We start from the raw sequence: 17558 nt of genomic DNA, 5'->3' as shown, positions 1-17558 counted from the left end.
GATGCCAGGAACCATCTGCTTTCAGCTAAAAGTAATACAAAGTCCAACAAAAAGAGCAGAAAGTATTCACTGGGTACTGATTGGACAAAGATTTATTGGTTACATGCTAGGCATGGAGCACAGTTCTAGACACTGAGGACACACAGTAAAGAAAATTTTCTGCTTTGTTTCAGTGGGGGCCACAGATAATAAACACAGAGCAGAGAAGAGGAATGGGGAGGCCTGTAGGAGGGGTGCGCTTTTATATGTGAGGCGTCAGGAAGCTGACATCTGAGTGAAGACCAGGAGGGGAGTGAGGCAGAGGGCCATGCAGCTGTGTGGGGTGCAGAGGGCAGCATTCCAGGCAGAGGGAGCTGTAAAGGCAGAGGCCCTGAGGGAGGAGCAGTAGGAATAGCTAATACACATCTGAACAGGAAGAAAGGAGGGAGGGGTCCCCAGGGGTCCTTAATTCAGCAGTTCAACGGAGTCACTGAGAACCTACCTTGTTCTCTTGCCACCCTGCCATCCTCAGCATGTTGGTATTTGCATGATGGTGGCTGGAGCTCCAGCGTCATGCCCTCCTGCAACCACACCCAAAGCTGGCGGAGGTGGCCCCCCATCTTTGTCTTCCCAGAAACCCTATCCCCTGGCAGACTTTCCTCACGTCCCCTCCAGTTGGCCAAAATGGAGCCAGCCAATCCCTGTCAAGGTGATGGTAATCCTGATTGACTTCAGCTGATCAAGCTTTAGTCCCTGGGGTTGAGAGAGGCCCCAGCCTCTCATAAGGTACATGGCTGCCCCACATTCTGCACCCCCCCCCCAAAAAAATATATATATTTAAGATCTGAGGCTGGGAGTTTGAAAACTACATTTCCCTGGACTCCTTTCCCACCTGACTTCTGCAAAGAGGAAGCACTCCAGATCAGAGGGTAAAATGTGCCTCCTCCACCTCTGCTTCTGGCAGCATCCATGGGACCGGCTGTGGTGCTTCCAGTTTGGCCCCAGCCCCAGCCGCACCACCTGGGTGGCTCAGTCAGGCAAGAGGCCAACTCTTGATTTCAGCTCAGGTCATGATCTTGGGGTGGTGAGATTTTAATGTATATGGAATATATATTTAATATATATGGAACTTTAAATATATATGTTTAAGATCTATTTATTTATTTTAGAGGGAGAGAAAGCCCACAAGCAGGGGGAAGGGCAGAGGAGAGGCAGAGAATCCCCAGCAGACTCCCCGTTGAGTGTGGAGCCAGAACTCGGGGCTCGATCTCACCACCCCAAGACCACGACCTGAGCTGAAATCAAGAGTTGGCCTCTTGACTGACTGAGCCACCCAGGTGGTGCGGCTGGGGCTGGGGCCAAACAGGAAGCACCACAGCCGGTCCCATGGATGCTGCCAGAAGCAGAGGTGGAGGAGGCACATTTTACCCTCTGACCTGGAGTGCTTCCTCTTTGCAGAAGTCAGGTGGGAAAGGAGTCCAGGGAAATGTAGTTTTCAAACTCCCAGCCTCAGCATTTCAGGGCAGAGAGGGGTGGATACGGAACTGAGGGACGACAGGCAATGACATTGGGCAGGACCCCTCCTCTCTCTCATGCCGGGTTTTCTCATCTGCAAACTGGGAGCTGTAATTGTTCCTGAAAAATTGAACGTAGACATACAGTGCTTAGCAGGTGATAAGCATTCAGAGAGTGGCAATTGTTAGGATGCTTCTGGTCTTAGCTCGGGCTGCCATAGCACACACCACGGACTCGGTGACTTACACCACAGACATTTTCTCATAATTCTGGAGGTTGGAAGTGCAGTGCGGTTGGGTTCTGGTGAGGACCCTCCTCCTGGTTTCCAGATGGATCCTTTCTTTCTTTCTTTCTTTCTTTCTTTCTTTCTTTCTTTCTTTCTTTCTTTCTTTCTTTCTTTCTTTTTTAAGATTTTATTTATTTATTCATGAGACACACAGAGAGAGGCAGAGACAGAGGCAGAGGGAGGAGCAGACTCCCTGTGGGGAGACCGATGTGGTACTCGATCCCGGGACCCCAGGATCATGACCTGAGCTGAAAGCAGACGCTCAACCACTGAGCCACCCAGGTGACCCCTGGATGGATGCTTTCTTGCTGTGTCCTCATGTGGCAGAAACGGGGAGCTCCTTCTGGTCCCTCCTCCTTTGGTCTAAGGATGCTAATCCCATCATGAGGCCCCACACTCATGCCCTCTTCTAAATTATTTCTCGGAGGCTCCACTTCCAAATGCCATCACATGGAAGGGCCACGGCTTCAACATATGAATTTTGGGGAGACACAAACATTAGTTCATAACCCTGCTGAGAGGAAAAAGGGAAGGAAGTGGTACTTACTACTAGTGGTAAGCACCATGTTGGGGTTTCAGATTATTCATCTTACTTCATGCCCTGTGACGTAGGCCTTGTAGACTGTCATTTTGCAGATAAGGGACCTCTGAGTCCCCACCTCGGAGTCACCCATCAAGTAGCGGGACTCATCTGTGGCTCATGATTTCTGTAGACCGAAGAGTCACCGGGCCCAGTCCTTTTAGGGACTGTCCACAGACTCTATCAGCCTCACCCACAGGGGACATGCGTGTGAGTGGTTGTTGTAAGCCACCAATACGTTGCGCTATTTGTTCCCGTGGCATCACCTGGCCCATGCTGCCTAGCACAGAGATCACAGAGGAAAGGGAAGGCAGATGTGCGGGGCGGGGTGTGGGGGTAGAGCCACATATCTCAAACCGCTGCTCTAGACAGAGTCTGGTTCAGATCTCTGGACTCAGACCTGGGTTTGTAGTGTGGCTTCACAAGTGATCTGTTGTGTGGCCTTGGAAAAGCCTCGTAACATCTGTGAGAGCCCTGCATTCCCACTTGGAAGATGGAGGCAGTAAGAGTTTGACCTCCCATTACTGTAAGGTGTGTCAAGCATAAGGCTTGGCACGTCCTCAACTTTCAGCAGACGGAAGCAGTCACCTCCTAGGGTGTTACTCATCACGGCAGCTGTACTATTATTTGTCCATGTGTGTGAAAGAGACAACTGAGGCTCATGGGAGAAAGTGCTAGTAAGTAGCAGCCGTGGGATTAGCCTGATTCTAGAAGATAAACTTTTCCTCCTGTTAAACACGGAGGAAAAGCTGCAACACACACAAGAGCAGAGCAAACAGTATAATGATCCTTTAGCTCTCTATGCCCCTTCTACCGCTCCTGCCCCCACATCATAAATTCCCCATATTCTGCAACTTATATCCTTTCCCTTCCTCTTCCCCCGTCCTCCCTCCTCTCCTCCATATCTTCCTTCCTCTTTTCTTCCCCCTGTCTGTTTTCTCTTCCTTCTCCCCTCCACCCTCCCTCCCTTCCTTTCCCACTCCTACCCCCTCCTCCCTTCCTTCCGCTTTGGGCTGAGAAGTTTTAAAACAAATCCCAGACATCACATTTTACCCAGAAATACCTCACTGTGCATCAGAGCCTGCACACATGACCCTGCATTACGTGTCCTTCCTGGGAGGGAGGACAGTCTAAAATAAAGCAGCTGAGAGCTTCCCTGACCTGCCCCCATCCCTGTCCATTAGCAGAAGGCCCTGGAATGTCCTGGCCTTCAGGGGAGAGCTCCCCTCACCCCCAGGGCTGTGGTGTTCTTCTCAAGTCTTCATAGAAAAATCTTATCAGGGGCCCCTGGCTGGCTCAGTGGCTGAGCGTCTGCTTTTGGCTCAGGTCGTGATCCCAGGGTCCTGTGATCAAGTCCCACTTTGGCCTCCCTGCTCAGTGGGGAGTCTGCTTCTCCCTCTACCGCTCCGCCCCTGCTTGCAAGCTCTCTCTCTCATGCTCTCTCTCAAATAAATAAATAAAGTCTTTAAAAAAGAAAACTGCCTACTTTGATATGCAGATGGGAGTCACATCAGAGAGGGATGGTGGTTAAGAGTGTGGACTCTGGGGGTGCCTGGGTGACTCAGTCGGTTAAGCATACGACTTGATTTCTGCTCACATCATGATCTCCAAGTCATGAGATTGAGCCCCCAATGCTCAGCGTGGAGCCTGCTTGAGATTCCCTCTCCCTCTCCCTCTGCCCCTCCCCCTTGCTCGTATGCTCCCCTCCCTCCCTCTCTCTCTAAAATAAAAGAAGAGTGTGGTCTCTGGTACCAGTCTCTGTGGGATCAAATGCCAGCTTTGCCAGTTACTAGTTTTGTGACCTTGGGTGAGGACCATAAGTGCACAGAAATCAGAGTTCAATACAAGTAAAAATAGCCTTTATCTACTATCATTGGGGAAGGGGAGCGCCCTTGGGGCTACACAGCCCAGATGGGTGTGTGACTTCAGAAGCCCCTCTCTGCTCCCCAGGAAGCCCTCCTGTCTGGAGGATGTCTGCTGTAAGGTGGGGTGCAGAGGAGCCTGGGGTGGTGAGGAAGGAAGGAGATGTTTCTGTGAGATTGGAGGCCCAGGGGATGGGGTCAGGACGTGATCCACCTCAGCTGAGCTGGGAGCCCACAGAGGTGCTCAGGAAATGCTTGCAGGCAGCATCAGCCATCTGATGACTGTGACCCTGGAGTCTAGAGAGGGTGGGTCGGGGTGAGTGGGAGGAGGTTAGCCCTGGCAGAGTTCAATTTTGTTTTTTGAGAGTTCAATTTTATTGTACATTCCTGCTTTTCTGTAAGGGCACCAATGTGAGTACATTACTCAAGATTTTAAAATTTATTACAAATTACTTAGGACATACAAAAACAAAGAGTAAGCAGTGTCTCTCACCGCTCAGCTGACAGGAAACATCAAAACAGCTGTAATCCCCAGTGGCCCCTTCACTGACCAAATGCCTTTCCTCTCCTGAGATAAGTGCTACCCTGAACAACACCCTACTTGTACTTTTGCTACAAATGTACCTGCTTTGAATTTTTCCCCCTTTGCTTTTCCCTCCTCTCCCTCTTTTCTCCCTGTAGACTCTGCCCAGAGGCACCCCCCACCCCCCGCCCCAGGATTTCATACTAACAGCCTCCCGTAGGTCTTCCTGTTATTCCCTGAAGTCAAATAATTCCATTTAGACGTTTGATGCATAAATACATATAGGGACACACTTATGCGTGCATTGATATCAGTATCTGTGTAGATACGTACACATATACACATGCATGTTGGTATAAGGGTTTTTTAGTCTTTAATAGGACATTAGCCACAGCTCTCTGCATCTTGCTTTTCGACCTCAACAGCACCTCATGGAAATTCTCTAAGTCTTTTGATCCAGGGGAAGAGAGGCAAAAATAAAACAAGATGGAATCAGAGAGGGAGACAAAGCAGAAGAGACTCTCAACTCTAGGAAACAAACTGAGGGTCGCTGGAGGGGAGAGAATGCGAGGAGGGGGTAACGTGATGTGATGAGCACTGGGTGTTCTATAAGACTGACTAACCACCGACCTCTACCTCTGAAACTAATAATACAGTCTGTTAATTAATTGAATTTAAATAAAAAAAGACTGGGATCCCTGGGTGGCTCAGCAGTTTAACACCGCCTTCAGCCCAGGGCCTGATCCTGGAGTCCCCAGGATCGAGTCCCACGTCGGGCTCCCTGCATGGAGCCTGCTTCTCCCTCTGCCTGTGTCTCTGCCACTCTCTGTCTCTCATGAATAAATAAATAAAATCTTTAAAAATAACTAAATAAATAAGATTAAGAAATAGGAAGAAGAGGAGGTAGAGTGCTTGGAGCTTCGTGAGGGAAGCAGGGCCTGGCACACAGTAGGTGCCCCCAGGAAGTGTGTTTGGTGAATGAACTTTCTCCAAAGAGCCTTCGCTGACTCCACCCGAACCCCCGCTGGGTCAGGCACCCACTTGGCTCTCACACTTGTCTGGAGACTCCATCCCTACTTTACCCCTGTGGGTCGTCACGGTCAGAGGAGGATTCTGTGTCCCTCACCGGACTCTGAGACCTATGGGGTCAGGGCTGGAGCTGCCTGAGGTCACGGCTGGGCTCCAAACATCAACCAACGGGTCCTTGGCACACAGCACGCACATGCCGCAGGAAGGGCCCCCACCCCACTGTCTCTATTGCTGTTCCCAGCCTGGCAGACACACAGTGGACGCTCAGGAATCACCTTCACCGATTCTAAGGTGCACTCCCTCCGCCCGCCCCCACATTTTAGCAATTCTGAAATCGGGAAAGTCACAGCTGATGGCACCTTACAATCACTGTCAGCCAGGCAGCCATTGTGACGTAGCTGTCACTGCCTTGATGTGATAATGGAGCTGCTTTTAACAGCTTCATCAGTGCTCCTGGTGGCGCAGAGGACGAGGACGTGGAGTGTCGGAAAGCATCCTGTGCTCAGAGGAGGAAGTGATTCCACACAGTCAGACTCCGTGGTTAGGAACATCCTCGCCAATTTATTTCCCTTGTATTTTCCCAGTTAGATACACATGCAAGTGATAAATGATATAAAAGAAAAATCTGTATTTTCTAAGTTTACAAAGAGTAAGTGTAAAATAAAAATTTTAGGTGATAAGGGAATGTTGTATCATACGTGTACTGGCAGCAATTTTTGCCCTTGTTAGTGGGACAGAAAATGATGCATTTGACATCCAGTGGCACCATAGATCTGATTATACAGGGAATCTGTGGAAAGAATGAATGAATAAATGTGTTTATCTCATTTGTCTCTGTCTGCCTCCCTATTCCAGTCTCAGCTCCTGGGGTTTGTGTCTGTCTGGGGATGACAGGTGGGGAGAACAGAATTCTAGTCCCAGTTAAATGAGCTACTTCATCTGATGGAATTCACACCGTGCCTGGTACATTGTAAACATCCAGTAAGTGAGCACTCTGCCCTGTGTGTGGTTGTGTCAGCAGCCCCCAGCAGCCTTTGAGGTCTAGAAGGGCAGGGATGAGTGTGATTCACACCTCTGGACCATTACAGGGACTGGCCTAGGGTCAGGTCTAAGCAAATGTTTGGGGAATGACCAAATAACTGTATAAATTACTGGGTGAGTGAGAGCTCTCCGTCAACTCAGTCTTTGCACAGGGTGGTCCCATGGCCTGGGATACAACTCCCCAACACGCCACCAGGCTCACAGATCGCAGCTCAGGTGCCCTCTCTTCCAGGAAGCCCTCCCTGACCCCCCAGGCTGGGTCAGTTGCCCCTTGTGTTCCCACAGCCCTCTGGGGTCCCCTATTCCAGTCCTGGGTCATCACTGTCTGTGGATGGATGTGACTCCCACACAGGACTGGGAGCCCAGGAGGGACAGAGCTCAGGGCTGTCTTGGTCATTGCTGTGTTTCCAGCACCCAGCCCAGGATGGAGCCTGGAGAGGTGCGGAATGTGTGATGAATGACCAGGAAAGAGGAGGCCTGGCAGACAGGCCAGGGAGCAGCCTCTCCTGGGCTGGTAGCTCTCAGGAGCTGGCAGTGTGCCCTCCTGCGTCGGATGCATCTCTGCAGGTGCCCAGCGGCTGTCTCCTGTCTCGGCCCTCAGTCACCCCGGGGGGGCTGTGACCATGTCCCCTCCCTCTAACCTAGAGACCCTGAGGGCAGAGCCTGGGGCTGCCGCACTTCTGGAGCATCGGCTCATAGCTGGCTGGGCACTGGGGATCAGGAGAGGGGGGCTGAATGCATGAGGGCTGGGACTGGTGAGGGGGCCCCAGGGGCCATGACCCGCGTATGTTGCCTGCGTGTGATGGAGTCTCTCGTGGCTGGTCTGCGGGTCTGTGTGTGTCTGGCTGTGTGTGGGCTGCATATCTGCCTGACTTGGGCTTTTCTGTAAATAACCGGAGGGTCTGTGCCTCTACCTTCCCTCTTGGGCCAGGTGTGCACGTCTGTGACTTTAGGGGAGGAGTCCGGGTCTACGTGTTCAGTGTCTGGGAAGGTCTGCAAATGTTTTTAAATCTGTTGACCTTCAGTTCCATGCCTTGGTCCCACATCTCTCAGGCTCTGTACATTTTCATCCTCTCTGTGACCTGTGTCTCTGACCGGTCCCTTCCTGCTTCTGTCAGAGGTGGTTTCTTTTTCTTTTTTAAAGATTTTATTTATTTTTGAGAGACACAGAGATAGGCAGAGACACAGGCAGAGGGAGAAGCAGACTTCCTGTGGGGACTTGATCTCAGGACCCCAGGATCATGAGCCAAAGGCAGATGCTCAACCACTGAGCCACCCAGGCATCCTTCTGAGGTGGTTTCTTGTCCACCCTGTCTTCCGGCGGGACTCTTCCTCTGCTGTCTTCTTGGAGTATTTCTTTCCCCACCCCACCTCAGGCTCTCTTCTCATTCAGATTGCCTCCCAATTTGTCCCAGTGCTGGCACCTGCAGTGGTCGTAAGGCGGCAGAGGCGGGAGAGGGACAGAGGGGACCAAGCTGTCACCCTAGAGTGGGCAGGAGAGGACGTGAAAGCTCTGGGGAGGGAGAGGCCAGAACCTGGGAGCCTAGATACCAGATACTGAATTGGGGTGTGGTGCTGGCACTGGGCTGTGCTGCATGGGTGCCAGTCCTGGCCAAGGCATGGTGGCAGTGACTGTGGGGGTGGTTTCACACCTGGCCTCTCCCCAGCTGGTAGCGCTGGGAAGCCAAACTGGCACCCTCAGAGCACGCATGGGATACCTCGGGGTGGTAGGTGAGTAGATGGTGCCCTAAAGGGAACATGAATGAGTTGTTTGGGAAATAGTCCCCTAGAAGGAGGAGAATTAGAGGGTGGGTGGTGAGCAGCGTCAGGCCCTTGGATGCCAGCTGAGGAGCTGGGACTTTGTCCTGCAGGTGATGGAGACCACAGATAGGTTGTGAACTTCTTGGTGTTACAAAGATCTCTCTGAGTCCCTTGTGGGGGACGGAGGGACCAGTGTGACCAAGCAAGGGTGGGGGGGGGGCAGCAGCAGCTGGGGGATGGGGTCCCTGCCCTGCCATGGGACCCCGCCCCCTGACATCACTGTCACATTATTGCATTAGGGTTGGCTGACCAATAAGCTGCTGCTTGCTATTATAATGGGTCCTAGCAACGGGTCTGACCTTGGGCTAAGGGAGGAGACCCCACCAGCGGGGAAAGTGTGAGGGGAGAGGGAGAGCCTGCAGGGCAGGTAAGTCCCCTGAGGGCAGAGCTGTCTGGATGGGCTTGTGGGTGAAGGGAGGTAGGGACTTCCAGGGCCAATCCTAGCTCCCTCAGCCCTAATCCCACCCCAGGGCCCACTGACCTGTCTGGCCCTGGCTGCTGGGACCTGCTCTATCTAGCACCTGTTCTCCGATCCTTGGGCCATATCCTTACATGGCTTAGAGGGACAGGGTGTAGGGAGAGTGGGCATAGCATGGGAGAAATGCCTCCACCTAGGTTGGGGGAACAGACCTGGTGGGAATAATGTAATGAGGACACATTTCTGTGGGGGGTGAACGAGGACAGCCCAGACAAGGAGGGAGAAGACAAGCAGGGAGGCAAATATATGTAGCTAAAGAGAGGGCAGCTCTTCAGAGGGATGAGGGAGCCCGGGGACCTGAGTTTGAGTCCTGGCTGGGCCTCTGTGCAGGGATATCACTTGTGTAGTCTGAGTCTCAGTCCCTCCTGTCTGATGGGGACAGTGATCCCTAGCATGAGCGGAGTTTAGCAACTAGGGCAGATCTGGGTGTTTAATGAGGACTCCCAGTGTCTGGGCATCCCCTCATGCCAGGCTTCTTCCACCAGCTGAGCCCCAGAATACTGGCCTAGGGTATAGATAGGTGGGCTCACAATCATCACAGGTCTTGCTTGCCTGTGGCGCACTCAGAGACTGCAGGGGATTGCTTGAAGTCACACAGCTAGGAATATTAACAGGGATAAGATAACACAGACCACCTGCCGTGGGCCAGGCACTATTCCAAATGCTTTATCTGTATCAACTCACTTAGTTCTCAACAACTGGAGGTGGTTTGCTATTATCATAGCTACTGGCCTCATCTTACAGATGAGAGGAACAAGGCAGAGAATTTCAAGTCACTTGCCCCAGGTCACTCAGTGTGTATGTAGGGGAGCCGGATTTAACTCTAGGATTGGCTCCAGGGTGTGGGTCCTTTTCATCACCCCTTCCCGCTGCTCCCAACAGCAGCAGCAGGATACAGCGTACTCTGCCTGGGTCCTGGTGCGGGGCTTAAGCCCTTTGCTTTGCAGGGCTGGGTACAAAATTTGTGGAACCTGGTACAAAATGAAAACACAGGGCCCCTGGTTCAAATATCATTAAGAATTTCAGTCAGTGTCAGGAGAGCATTAAGCCAAGAGCTGAGCCTTTTGAGCCTGGGGCCCTGTCACAAGCTGCCATCAAACTGTTGCCCTGAGGACTCCTGAGCACCTCAGGAGGCAGGCCAGTCACCATGCGCTTTACGCAGAGGAACAGGCTCAGAGAGGTACTTCATTCTGCCCCCAGGTCACACAGCAAGTCAGTGGCAAGGATGGGATGGGAGCCTGGGCGTGTGGGACTCTAGAGCCCCCTTCCTTGTGTCAAGATGTACCCAGGTTGTTTTAAGAAGGACTGGGCTGTGAGGTGCCGGACAGACTTCCCTTATATCCTTGGTGTCTCTCTCTCTTCCTACCCTGTGCCAAGGCCCAGAAGAAGTGAACGGCTCCCTTGTGCCCCCGCAGACGCTGAGGACCACGCGTCCTGTGACTCTCCCCCAAACCCTGCGCCCTCTGAACCGTTGGTCACCATGGCTACTTCGAAGTTGCGAGCAGTGCCCGGGGAGGAGGAGACCACCATCCTCATGGCCAAGGAAGAGCTGGAGGCCCTGCGCAGCGCCTTTGAGTCGGGCGACATCCCCCAGGCGGCCTCCCGCCTCCGGGAGCTGCTGGCCTCCTCCCAGAGCATCCGCCTGGAGGTGGGCGTCACAGGCGAGTCGGGCGCTGGCAAGTCCTCCCTCATCAACGCCCTCCGGGGTGTGGGGGCCGAGGACCCCGGCGCGGCCCTCACCGGCGTCGTGGAGACCACAATGCAGCCCTCGCCCTACCCGCACCCACAGTTTCCAGACGTGACCCTGTGGGACCTGCCGGGGGCTGGCTCTCCGGGCTGCCCAGCTGACAAGTACCTGAAGCAGGTGGACTTCGGCCGCTATGACTTCTTCCTGCTGGTCTCTCCCCGCCGCTGCGGGGCTGTGGAGACCCGCCTGGCCTCGGAGATCCTGCGCCAGGGCAAGAAGTTCTACTTTGTGCGCACCAAGGTGGACGAGGACCTGGCAGCCACCCGTACCCAGCGGCCCTCGGGCTTCAGTGAGGCGGCCGTCCTGCAGGAGATCCGTGACCACTGCGCCGAGCGGCTGCGGGTGGCCGGCATGACCGACCCGCGCATCTTCCTCGTGTCCAACCTGTCGCCGGCCCGCTACGACTTTCCGCTGCTCATGTCCACCTGGGAGCACGACCTGCCTGCCCACCGGCGCCACGCTGGCCTGCTTTCGCTGCCCGATATCTCGCTGGAGGCCCTGCAGAAGAAGAAGGACATGCTCCAGGAGCAAGTGCTCAAGACAGCCCTGGTGTCAGGCGTCATCCAGGCCCTGCCCGTGCCAGGGCTGGCGGCCGCCTACGACGACGCTCTGCTCATCCGCTCGCTGCGTGGCTACCACCGCAGCTTCGGCCTGGATGACGACTCGCTGGCCAAGCTGGCTGAGCAGGTGGGCAAGCAGGCAGGTGACCTGCGCTCCGTCATCCGATCCCCGCTGGCCAACGAGGTCTCGCCGGAAACCGTCCTGCGGCTCTACTCACAGTCATCTGACGGTGCCATGCGGGTGGCCCGTGCCTTTGAGAAGGGGATCCCTGTGTTTGGCACGCTGGTGGCCGGGGGCATCAGCTTTGGCACCGTCTATACCATGCTCCAGGGCTGCCTCAATGAAATGGCCGAAGACGCCCAGCGGGTCCGCATCAAGGCCCTGGAGGAGGACGAGCCCCAGTCTGAGGTCAGCCTGGAGGCAGCCGGTGACAATGGTGTGGAAAAGCGGGGATCTGGGGAGGGAGGCTGTGAGGAAGCACCGCTCTCGGCTCGCCGGAAGCTTGGCCTCCTCCTCAAGTATATTCTCGACAGCTGGAAGAAGCGTGACTTGTCAGAAGAGAAGTGACCGTGCAGCCCCACCCCCTGCCTCACCCACAAACCGAGCCTTAGCAAAACCAACTAAACCAAGCCAGTGTATTGAAAATGTGTGCTGCATGCTGAGGGCACCAGAGCTTGCTGTCTTGGTGGGGTTTTGGGGGGGCGTGTGGTGGGGAGGTGTGGAGGGGCTGAAGACGGGACACACTGAACCCCGATGGGACTTGATCTGGGCGGGGAGAGCTTCGAGGTATGGATGGTGCACCAAGGGCCCCTTGGTGGGAATCTCTCTCCCTGGTCCCCTGGTAGTCAAGGGAGATTTGGGGGGCATTAGGATAGCCAGGCCCGGATCCAAGATAGGATCCCACTGTCAACCCGTGCGGGTAACTTGGTGCAGTTCAGGGCTGGGTATGCCGCCATCTGTCTGTTTCTGAGAAGCCCAGGGTCTCAAAGACTTCCTCTAGAAAGGGAGGGGCAGCCAATCAGTGCCCAGGACTGGCACAATGGTGCCTAGCAACCTGGTTAAACAGGGTGGGGGGCCAGCCCCCCTGCCACAGTGAGTGTTGGTCATCCCGGACCAGCCCCGCTGCTGCAGGGAGTGATGGTCAGTGTGGGTGGCAGAGGGGGGAGGCCCCATGGCCTTGGGCTGGTCTCTGTATGGAGAATGGGGTGGCAAGAGGGCTGGTGGGCTCTTTCTCTCTGCATCAAAGGAGAGAGGGTCAGGGGGTGAATCCTGCCACCTCGAACAAGTTGTTTTGGAGAGCTTGCAGGTGTGTGTGTGGGAAGGTGTGTGGTAATGAGATTTCTGGTGTGCCTGTGATTGGGAGGAGTGTTGGTAAGTGTCCTGGATTTTGATGCTGTGGGTCAGAGGTTGTAAGCAGTCTGCTGACTGGGGTTACCTGCTGTCTCTGCATGGCCTGTGGGTGCAGGAATGGTGGGGTTGTGCTAAAGGCATGGGGCTGAGAGATGGTGATGGCAGGGGGATTCCTGAAAGTTCCATGTGGCTGTAGGTATTGATGGGCGTGAACAACACGGGGTGAGGGGATCTGCATCTGCCCAGGCGTCCCTGCAAAACTGAATCCTGGGGTACTCCCTATTGCTCTGTCCTTGGCTCTTCGGTGGGAATGCACAAGTGAACCTGACATCCTCATACCCACCAAAGCCTGACCTCACATGCCAAGTCAAGGGTCACATACGTCTAAAAGTTGAAAAAAGTACCTGAGTAGGGGCTTTGGACAGGACAGGCTGCCCCTAGGGCTTCTGTGGGCTTGGATAAGGTCAGGGAAGGGTCAGATTTAGGTGCGGAGAAAGGCGAGTTCACAGGAAGGCTCTGGAGGCTGTGTACAAGGCTGGTGGTAAAGCAGGGACTCCAGTGCAGGGGAGGTGGCCTCACCCCTAGTTGCTCACACATACTGCCTACAGAGATTCCCAGATCTGGTGATGGTTCTAGCCTCATTTGAAGGCCTCAAATTACCTTGAACCTGTGAACCAGTTCCAGACTAAGAAGGGCCGCTTTCACCTGGCCATTTACAGGGGCTGCCAGTTCTCTTTGCTGAAGAGCTCTGTGCTTTGCAAAGGGATTCTTCTCTTCCTGGAAGGCCTTCCCATTGGATCTGCCGGGACTGCTTTTGGATCTTTTTGCACCAAAGAGCTGGTGGGGAATAAGGGTAGGGAAATCCCAGACCCCCAGATATGAGGACAGATGGTCCACTCCAAATCTTTTCTCAAAAAACAGCTCACATCCCTACCCCTGTGAACCCTCAGACATTGTCTTAAACACAGGACTCGTGGGCCCCGAGGGGCTGGGATGGGAAGGTCAGGCATGAATAGCAATACTCTCCCTACACTGCGCCTAAGGTTAAGATCCACTGATTGCCCTGTCCTGTCCTTTCTGCCTCCATCTGTCCCTTCCTCATCCCCCATCTTCACCCACTCGGCCCCTCTTCTAGGGCAGGCCTCACCCTCTCCAGCAGCTCCTGCCCCTGCTCCTTGCCTCATCTCCCAGGCTCTGGTGTTATTCCCCAAAGTCCACTCAGGGCTCAATGCCCACTGTGCACCTCTCCCTTCCCTGTTGAAAACCCTTCCATGGCAACCCACACAGAAAGATCAAGCTCAGTCTGATGCTCCAAGACCACTTCAAGCTGGCCTTTGAACCTTGTCAACAATAAGACCCTGAGTCTTCTGAAAACAGAGCTGGAGTAACTTGGGGAGTCATCTCTCCATTTCACAGGTGAGGAAGCAGAAGGGGGAACTAAAGGCTGCAGAGGGGACATGACCCACGCAATGTCACCCATGTCCCTGGTATGGCTGGGACTAGTTGGAGTCGTGCTGGTACCCTAGTCCATCACACCAAGGAGGACTCAGAGGCTCAGAGCAGGGCGGGGCTCATGGAAGTATGCACTGTGGGTCCTGAGCAGATGTGGGTCCCTGAAACCAGCAGTCGTGGGGGGCAGTGTCTTCACAGATGCACCAGGCCTATTCCATCGAGTCTCTTGCTGGTGTTGGAACTGTAGCACCCAGAGAGGTCCTGGCACACAGCGGGTGATCAATGGTACAAAGATGGTATGGGGAGGTTGTCTGGCAAAAGGATCAGAGGGAGCTGGCCCATGTCCTGGCTCTGGTGCAGACTAGAAGACATTTAGTGAGGCTTACTCCCTGAGCCTTGGTTTCCTATTCTGTACAATGGGGACTTAATGAAATTATGCATGAGGTTAGAACAGTGGCTGGCCCTGAGTAAACAAGTATAAACTGCCTTCAGCGATGATGATGGTTCTAGCTCTTAATTACTGCCCTACATTGTTGATCACAGTGCCTGGTGCATGGGAAATGCCACAAAAAGTTATTTAGGAATTTTAATTCTAGGGGCCCCTGGCTGGCTTGGTTCATGGAGCCTGCGACTCTTGATCTCAGAGTTGTGAGTTCCAGCCCTATGTTGGATGTAGAGAGTACTTAAAAAAACTAAAAATTTTTTAAAAATCTTAAAAAAATTTGAACTCTAGGATCACAAGACCCAATTTCTATTCCCAATATTCCAGGCACTAGCTGGAGGCCTTCGGCAAATGATTTTTCCTCCTAGCGCCAAACGCAGATAGTAAGGGAATCTCCTCTTCCGGCTGTTATGAGGATTTTATGAGCTACTCCAGGAGGAGAACCTGGCAGTGATGAATAAATGTGAACTGAACTAAAGTATTTAGCACCAGGCCTGGCATATGGTTGCACTCTCAGTACGATTGCTGGTGATGCCTCAAATACCTGAGACATGATGAGGGATGTAGAGAGAGGGAAAATACTCTTACCTGTCCTGTTGAAGGTCATCCATCCTGAAGACAGAAGCCTGTACCTCAGGTAGCCCATGGCGAGCAGAGTTTTCCAGTCAAACTTCACCTGGTCCAAGATACTGGAGCTATGGAGGGACACCAGTGCTCTGAAGGGAGCCTTTGAGGTGGGGGACCTGCCAACAGTAGCCACCAAGCTGCAGGCCACACTTCACTTGCCGGAGAACGCCAGGCTGGACACTGGCATTACTGGGGGCACAGGCTCAGGCAAGTCGACCTTTGTCAATGCCATCAGGGGGCTGGGAGACGAGGACCCCAGATCAGCTTACACGGGCGTGGTGGAAATGTCGGTGGACCCCACACCATATGCACACCCTAAGTACCCCAACGTTGTCATCTGGGACCTGCTGGGCATTGACACGCCCACCTTCCAAGCCAAAAAATACCTCCAGCAGGTGCTGCTGGACCGTTATGACTTCCTCCTCCTCATCACCTTGGAGAGCTTCACTGCCCACCATACCCAGCTAGCCTGTGAGATCCTGCAGCAGGGCAAGCGCTTCTACTTCATCCGCTCCAAGGTGGACGTGGACATGCGGCCTCATGCAGCCGGCGCCCCAGCACCTTTTCAGAGGAAAGAGCACTCAGCCAGACCCGGGAGGACTGTTGGCAACGGCTGGAAGGTGAGCTTAGGCTCTGGCGGTGGAAGCGGGTGGGAGCATTGGGGGTGGTGGATTCTGGAGGGATGGCCCGCCCCTTCCCCTTCCTCTTCCAGCTGAGGCCCACAGTGGGGAAGGGGTCGTCCAAGGTCACACTGCGTGACTGAACTCAGCCCCGCAGTGAAATAATGCTCACAGCTGCCATTCATTTCCTGAGACTTGGCACTGCTCGGTCACAGGTGACAGAGACCCATTACCTGCATAAGGAAATGGGACATGTGCTGGCTTGTGTATTTGCCAAGTTAGAGCAGTGCAAATGCCACATGCCTACGGGATGCTGGCAGCTGTGGCTGAGGGCAGCTAACATTTATTAAGGGATTACCAGAGGCACCATTTTCACACACTCGCTTCACTACCACAGTATCCCTAGGAGGTAGGTACAATGATCCCCTTATTTGATTTGGTAACTTGCCCAAGTCCACACAGGTGGTAGGTAGCAAGGCTGGGATCTGAACTCAGGCGCCCAGTTCCAGGGCCAACACTCTAGAGCAATGTCGTGCTGTGCCGTCCTGGCAAATGCTCATGCCTCAGCAGCTGTCAGAACACGGTGGCCTGCTTCGGTGCCAAAACCCAGTGGTGCTCTTGTCTCCTGCAGTGGGGGGCGTGAAGGCCCCGTCTTCCGGCTTTCCATGTTTGAGCTGGGCAAGTACGATTTCGACCTGCTGGAGGAGTTGATGGTGAAGGAACTCCATAAACAGCCATAAGCGGCATGCGTTTCTGCTGGGCATGCGTTTCTGCTGGCCATGCCCAACATCTCGAAGCCCATCCTAGAGCAGAAGGCAGCCTCGCTACAGCAGCACCTCTGGCTGGTGACCACTGTGGCCTGCGGTGTCAACCCAAGCCCTGTGCCGGTTGTGCAGGATGTGGTGTGTGACCTGTGCATGCTCATCAACTCCCTGGAAGGCTACTGCCACAGCTTCGGCTTAGACAAGGACTCCCTCATAATGCTGGCGGAGCAGACAGGCCAGCCCTGGCACAAGATCCTGGAGGCAGTACAGGGCCTGAAGACCAAAATCACTGAGGCGCTAGTGGTCGAACTACTGGGCCAGGCCTCCAGGGATGCCTCTGCATTCACATAGGAGCTCCTCAACGTGCCTGTCCTAGGCACCTTGGTCACCTGTGGCATCTCCTTTGCTACCATCTACCAGATGCTCCGCACGTCTCTGGATAAGGTGATCAAGGATGCCCAGAAAGTGCTGACTTAGGCCTTCCTCGACAAGCCCAACCACAAGATCCCAGATAAATCCAATCAACAATCCCAGCCCTGACCCTAGGCCAGCTGGAAGTGGTAGTGAAGGGCTGGGAGGCTATAGGTTCTATCTGTCCCCAGGCTGTGTGGTGTTGGGGGATGGAAAGAAATGCAAGCTCTAACTCTCCTGGACTGAGCCCCGTGTGCTGTCTCTGTGCTTTTGGGTCCTGGATCTATGCCCTTGCTGGCCACTGCCCCACCTTTCCTGCTCTGAACCCTCACATCAACCAGCAGTTCCCCAGGGATGGGGAGGGATGGGATGGGGCATGGGGCAGGTGAATTTCAACAAGGTAAGGAGAGGAACTCAGTTGTCTAGCTAGAGAAGGCACTCTATTTTTTAAAAGATTTATTTACTCATGA

General features: G+C 53.9%; 3 protein-coding genes across 12 annotated transcripts in view; 2 read left to right on the top strand and 1 right to left on the bottom strand.

Moving 5' to 3' along the window:
* Positions 1 to 6315: 6315 nt before the first annotated feature.
* Positions 6316 to 17558, bottom strand: part of SMG9 (SMG9 nonsense mediated mRNA decay factor) — a 31679-nt gene continuing 20436 nt past the window's right edge. For 6 of the 8 annotated variants that reach the window (XR_013352985.1, XR_013352997.1, XR_013352991.1 and 3 more), the window contains 2 exons: positions 15255 to 16611; positions 6316 to 13609 (listed from right to left, as the gene is read on the bottom strand). Coding sequence is in view for 1 of the 8 variants with exons in the window: in XM_077849219.1 (XP_077705345.1) it covers positions 16470 to 16611 (142 nt within the window). In the remaining 7 variants the exon portion in view is untranslated. Of the gene's footprint in view, positions 13610 to 15036; positions 16612 to 17558 lie in introns of those variants that run through there. The other 2 variants (XR_013352992.1, XM_077849219.1) reach the window with 2 other exon arrangements.
* On the top strand, positions 10530 to 12067 carry LOC144284577 (interferon-inducible GTPase 5). Its single transcript, XM_077849275.1, has one exon. It carries the CDS (start codon positions 10595 to 10597, stop codon positions 11987 to 11989), a length of 1395 nt encoding a protein of 464 aa, XP_077705401.1. The 5' UTR covers positions 10530 to 10594; the 3' UTR covers positions 11990 to 12067.
* Positions 12482 to 17334, top strand: LOC144284613 (interferon-inducible GTPase 5-like). 3 transcript variants are annotated; one of them, XM_077849353.1, is made up of 4 exons: positions 12492 to 12562; positions 13908 to 14188; positions 14994 to 15913; positions 16545 to 17334. In XM_077849353.1, exons 3-4 carry the CDS (start codon positions 15311 to 15313, stop codon positions 16554 to 16556), a joined length of 615 nt encoding a protein of 204 aa, XP_077705479.1. In that variant the 5' UTR covers positions 12492 to 12562; positions 13908 to 14188; positions 14994 to 15310; the 3' UTR covers positions 16557 to 17334. The 3 variants fall into 3 exon arrangements, with proteins under 3 accessions (XP_077705488.1, XP_077705479.1, XP_077705499.1); XM_077849362.1 differs by lacking the exon at positions 13908 to 14188 and having other exon boundaries at positions 12482 to 12562; XM_077849373.1 differs by lacking the exon at positions 13908 to 14188 and having other exon boundaries at positions 12515 to 12562; positions 15269 to 15913.

Source organism: Canis aureus, chromosome 1 (assembly GCF_053574225.1).
Source record: "Canis aureus isolate CA01 chromosome 1, VMU_Caureus_v.1.0, whole genome shotgun sequence".
NCBI lineage: Eukaryota > Metazoa > Chordata > Mammalia > Carnivora > Canidae > Canis > Canis aureus.
This window is presented reverse-complemented; position numbering and strand designations above follow the sequence as displayed.

Excerpts from the sequence above, each read along its gene's own strand:
- LOC144284577 (XM_077849275.1), top strand. The coding sequence starts at position 10,595 with ATGGCTACTTCGAAGTTGCGAGCAGTGCCCGGGGAGGAGGAGACCACC.
- LOC144284613 (XM_077849362.1), top strand. The coding sequence starts at position 15,311 with ATGGCGAGCAGAGTTTTCCAGTCAAACTTCACCTGGTCCAAGATACTG.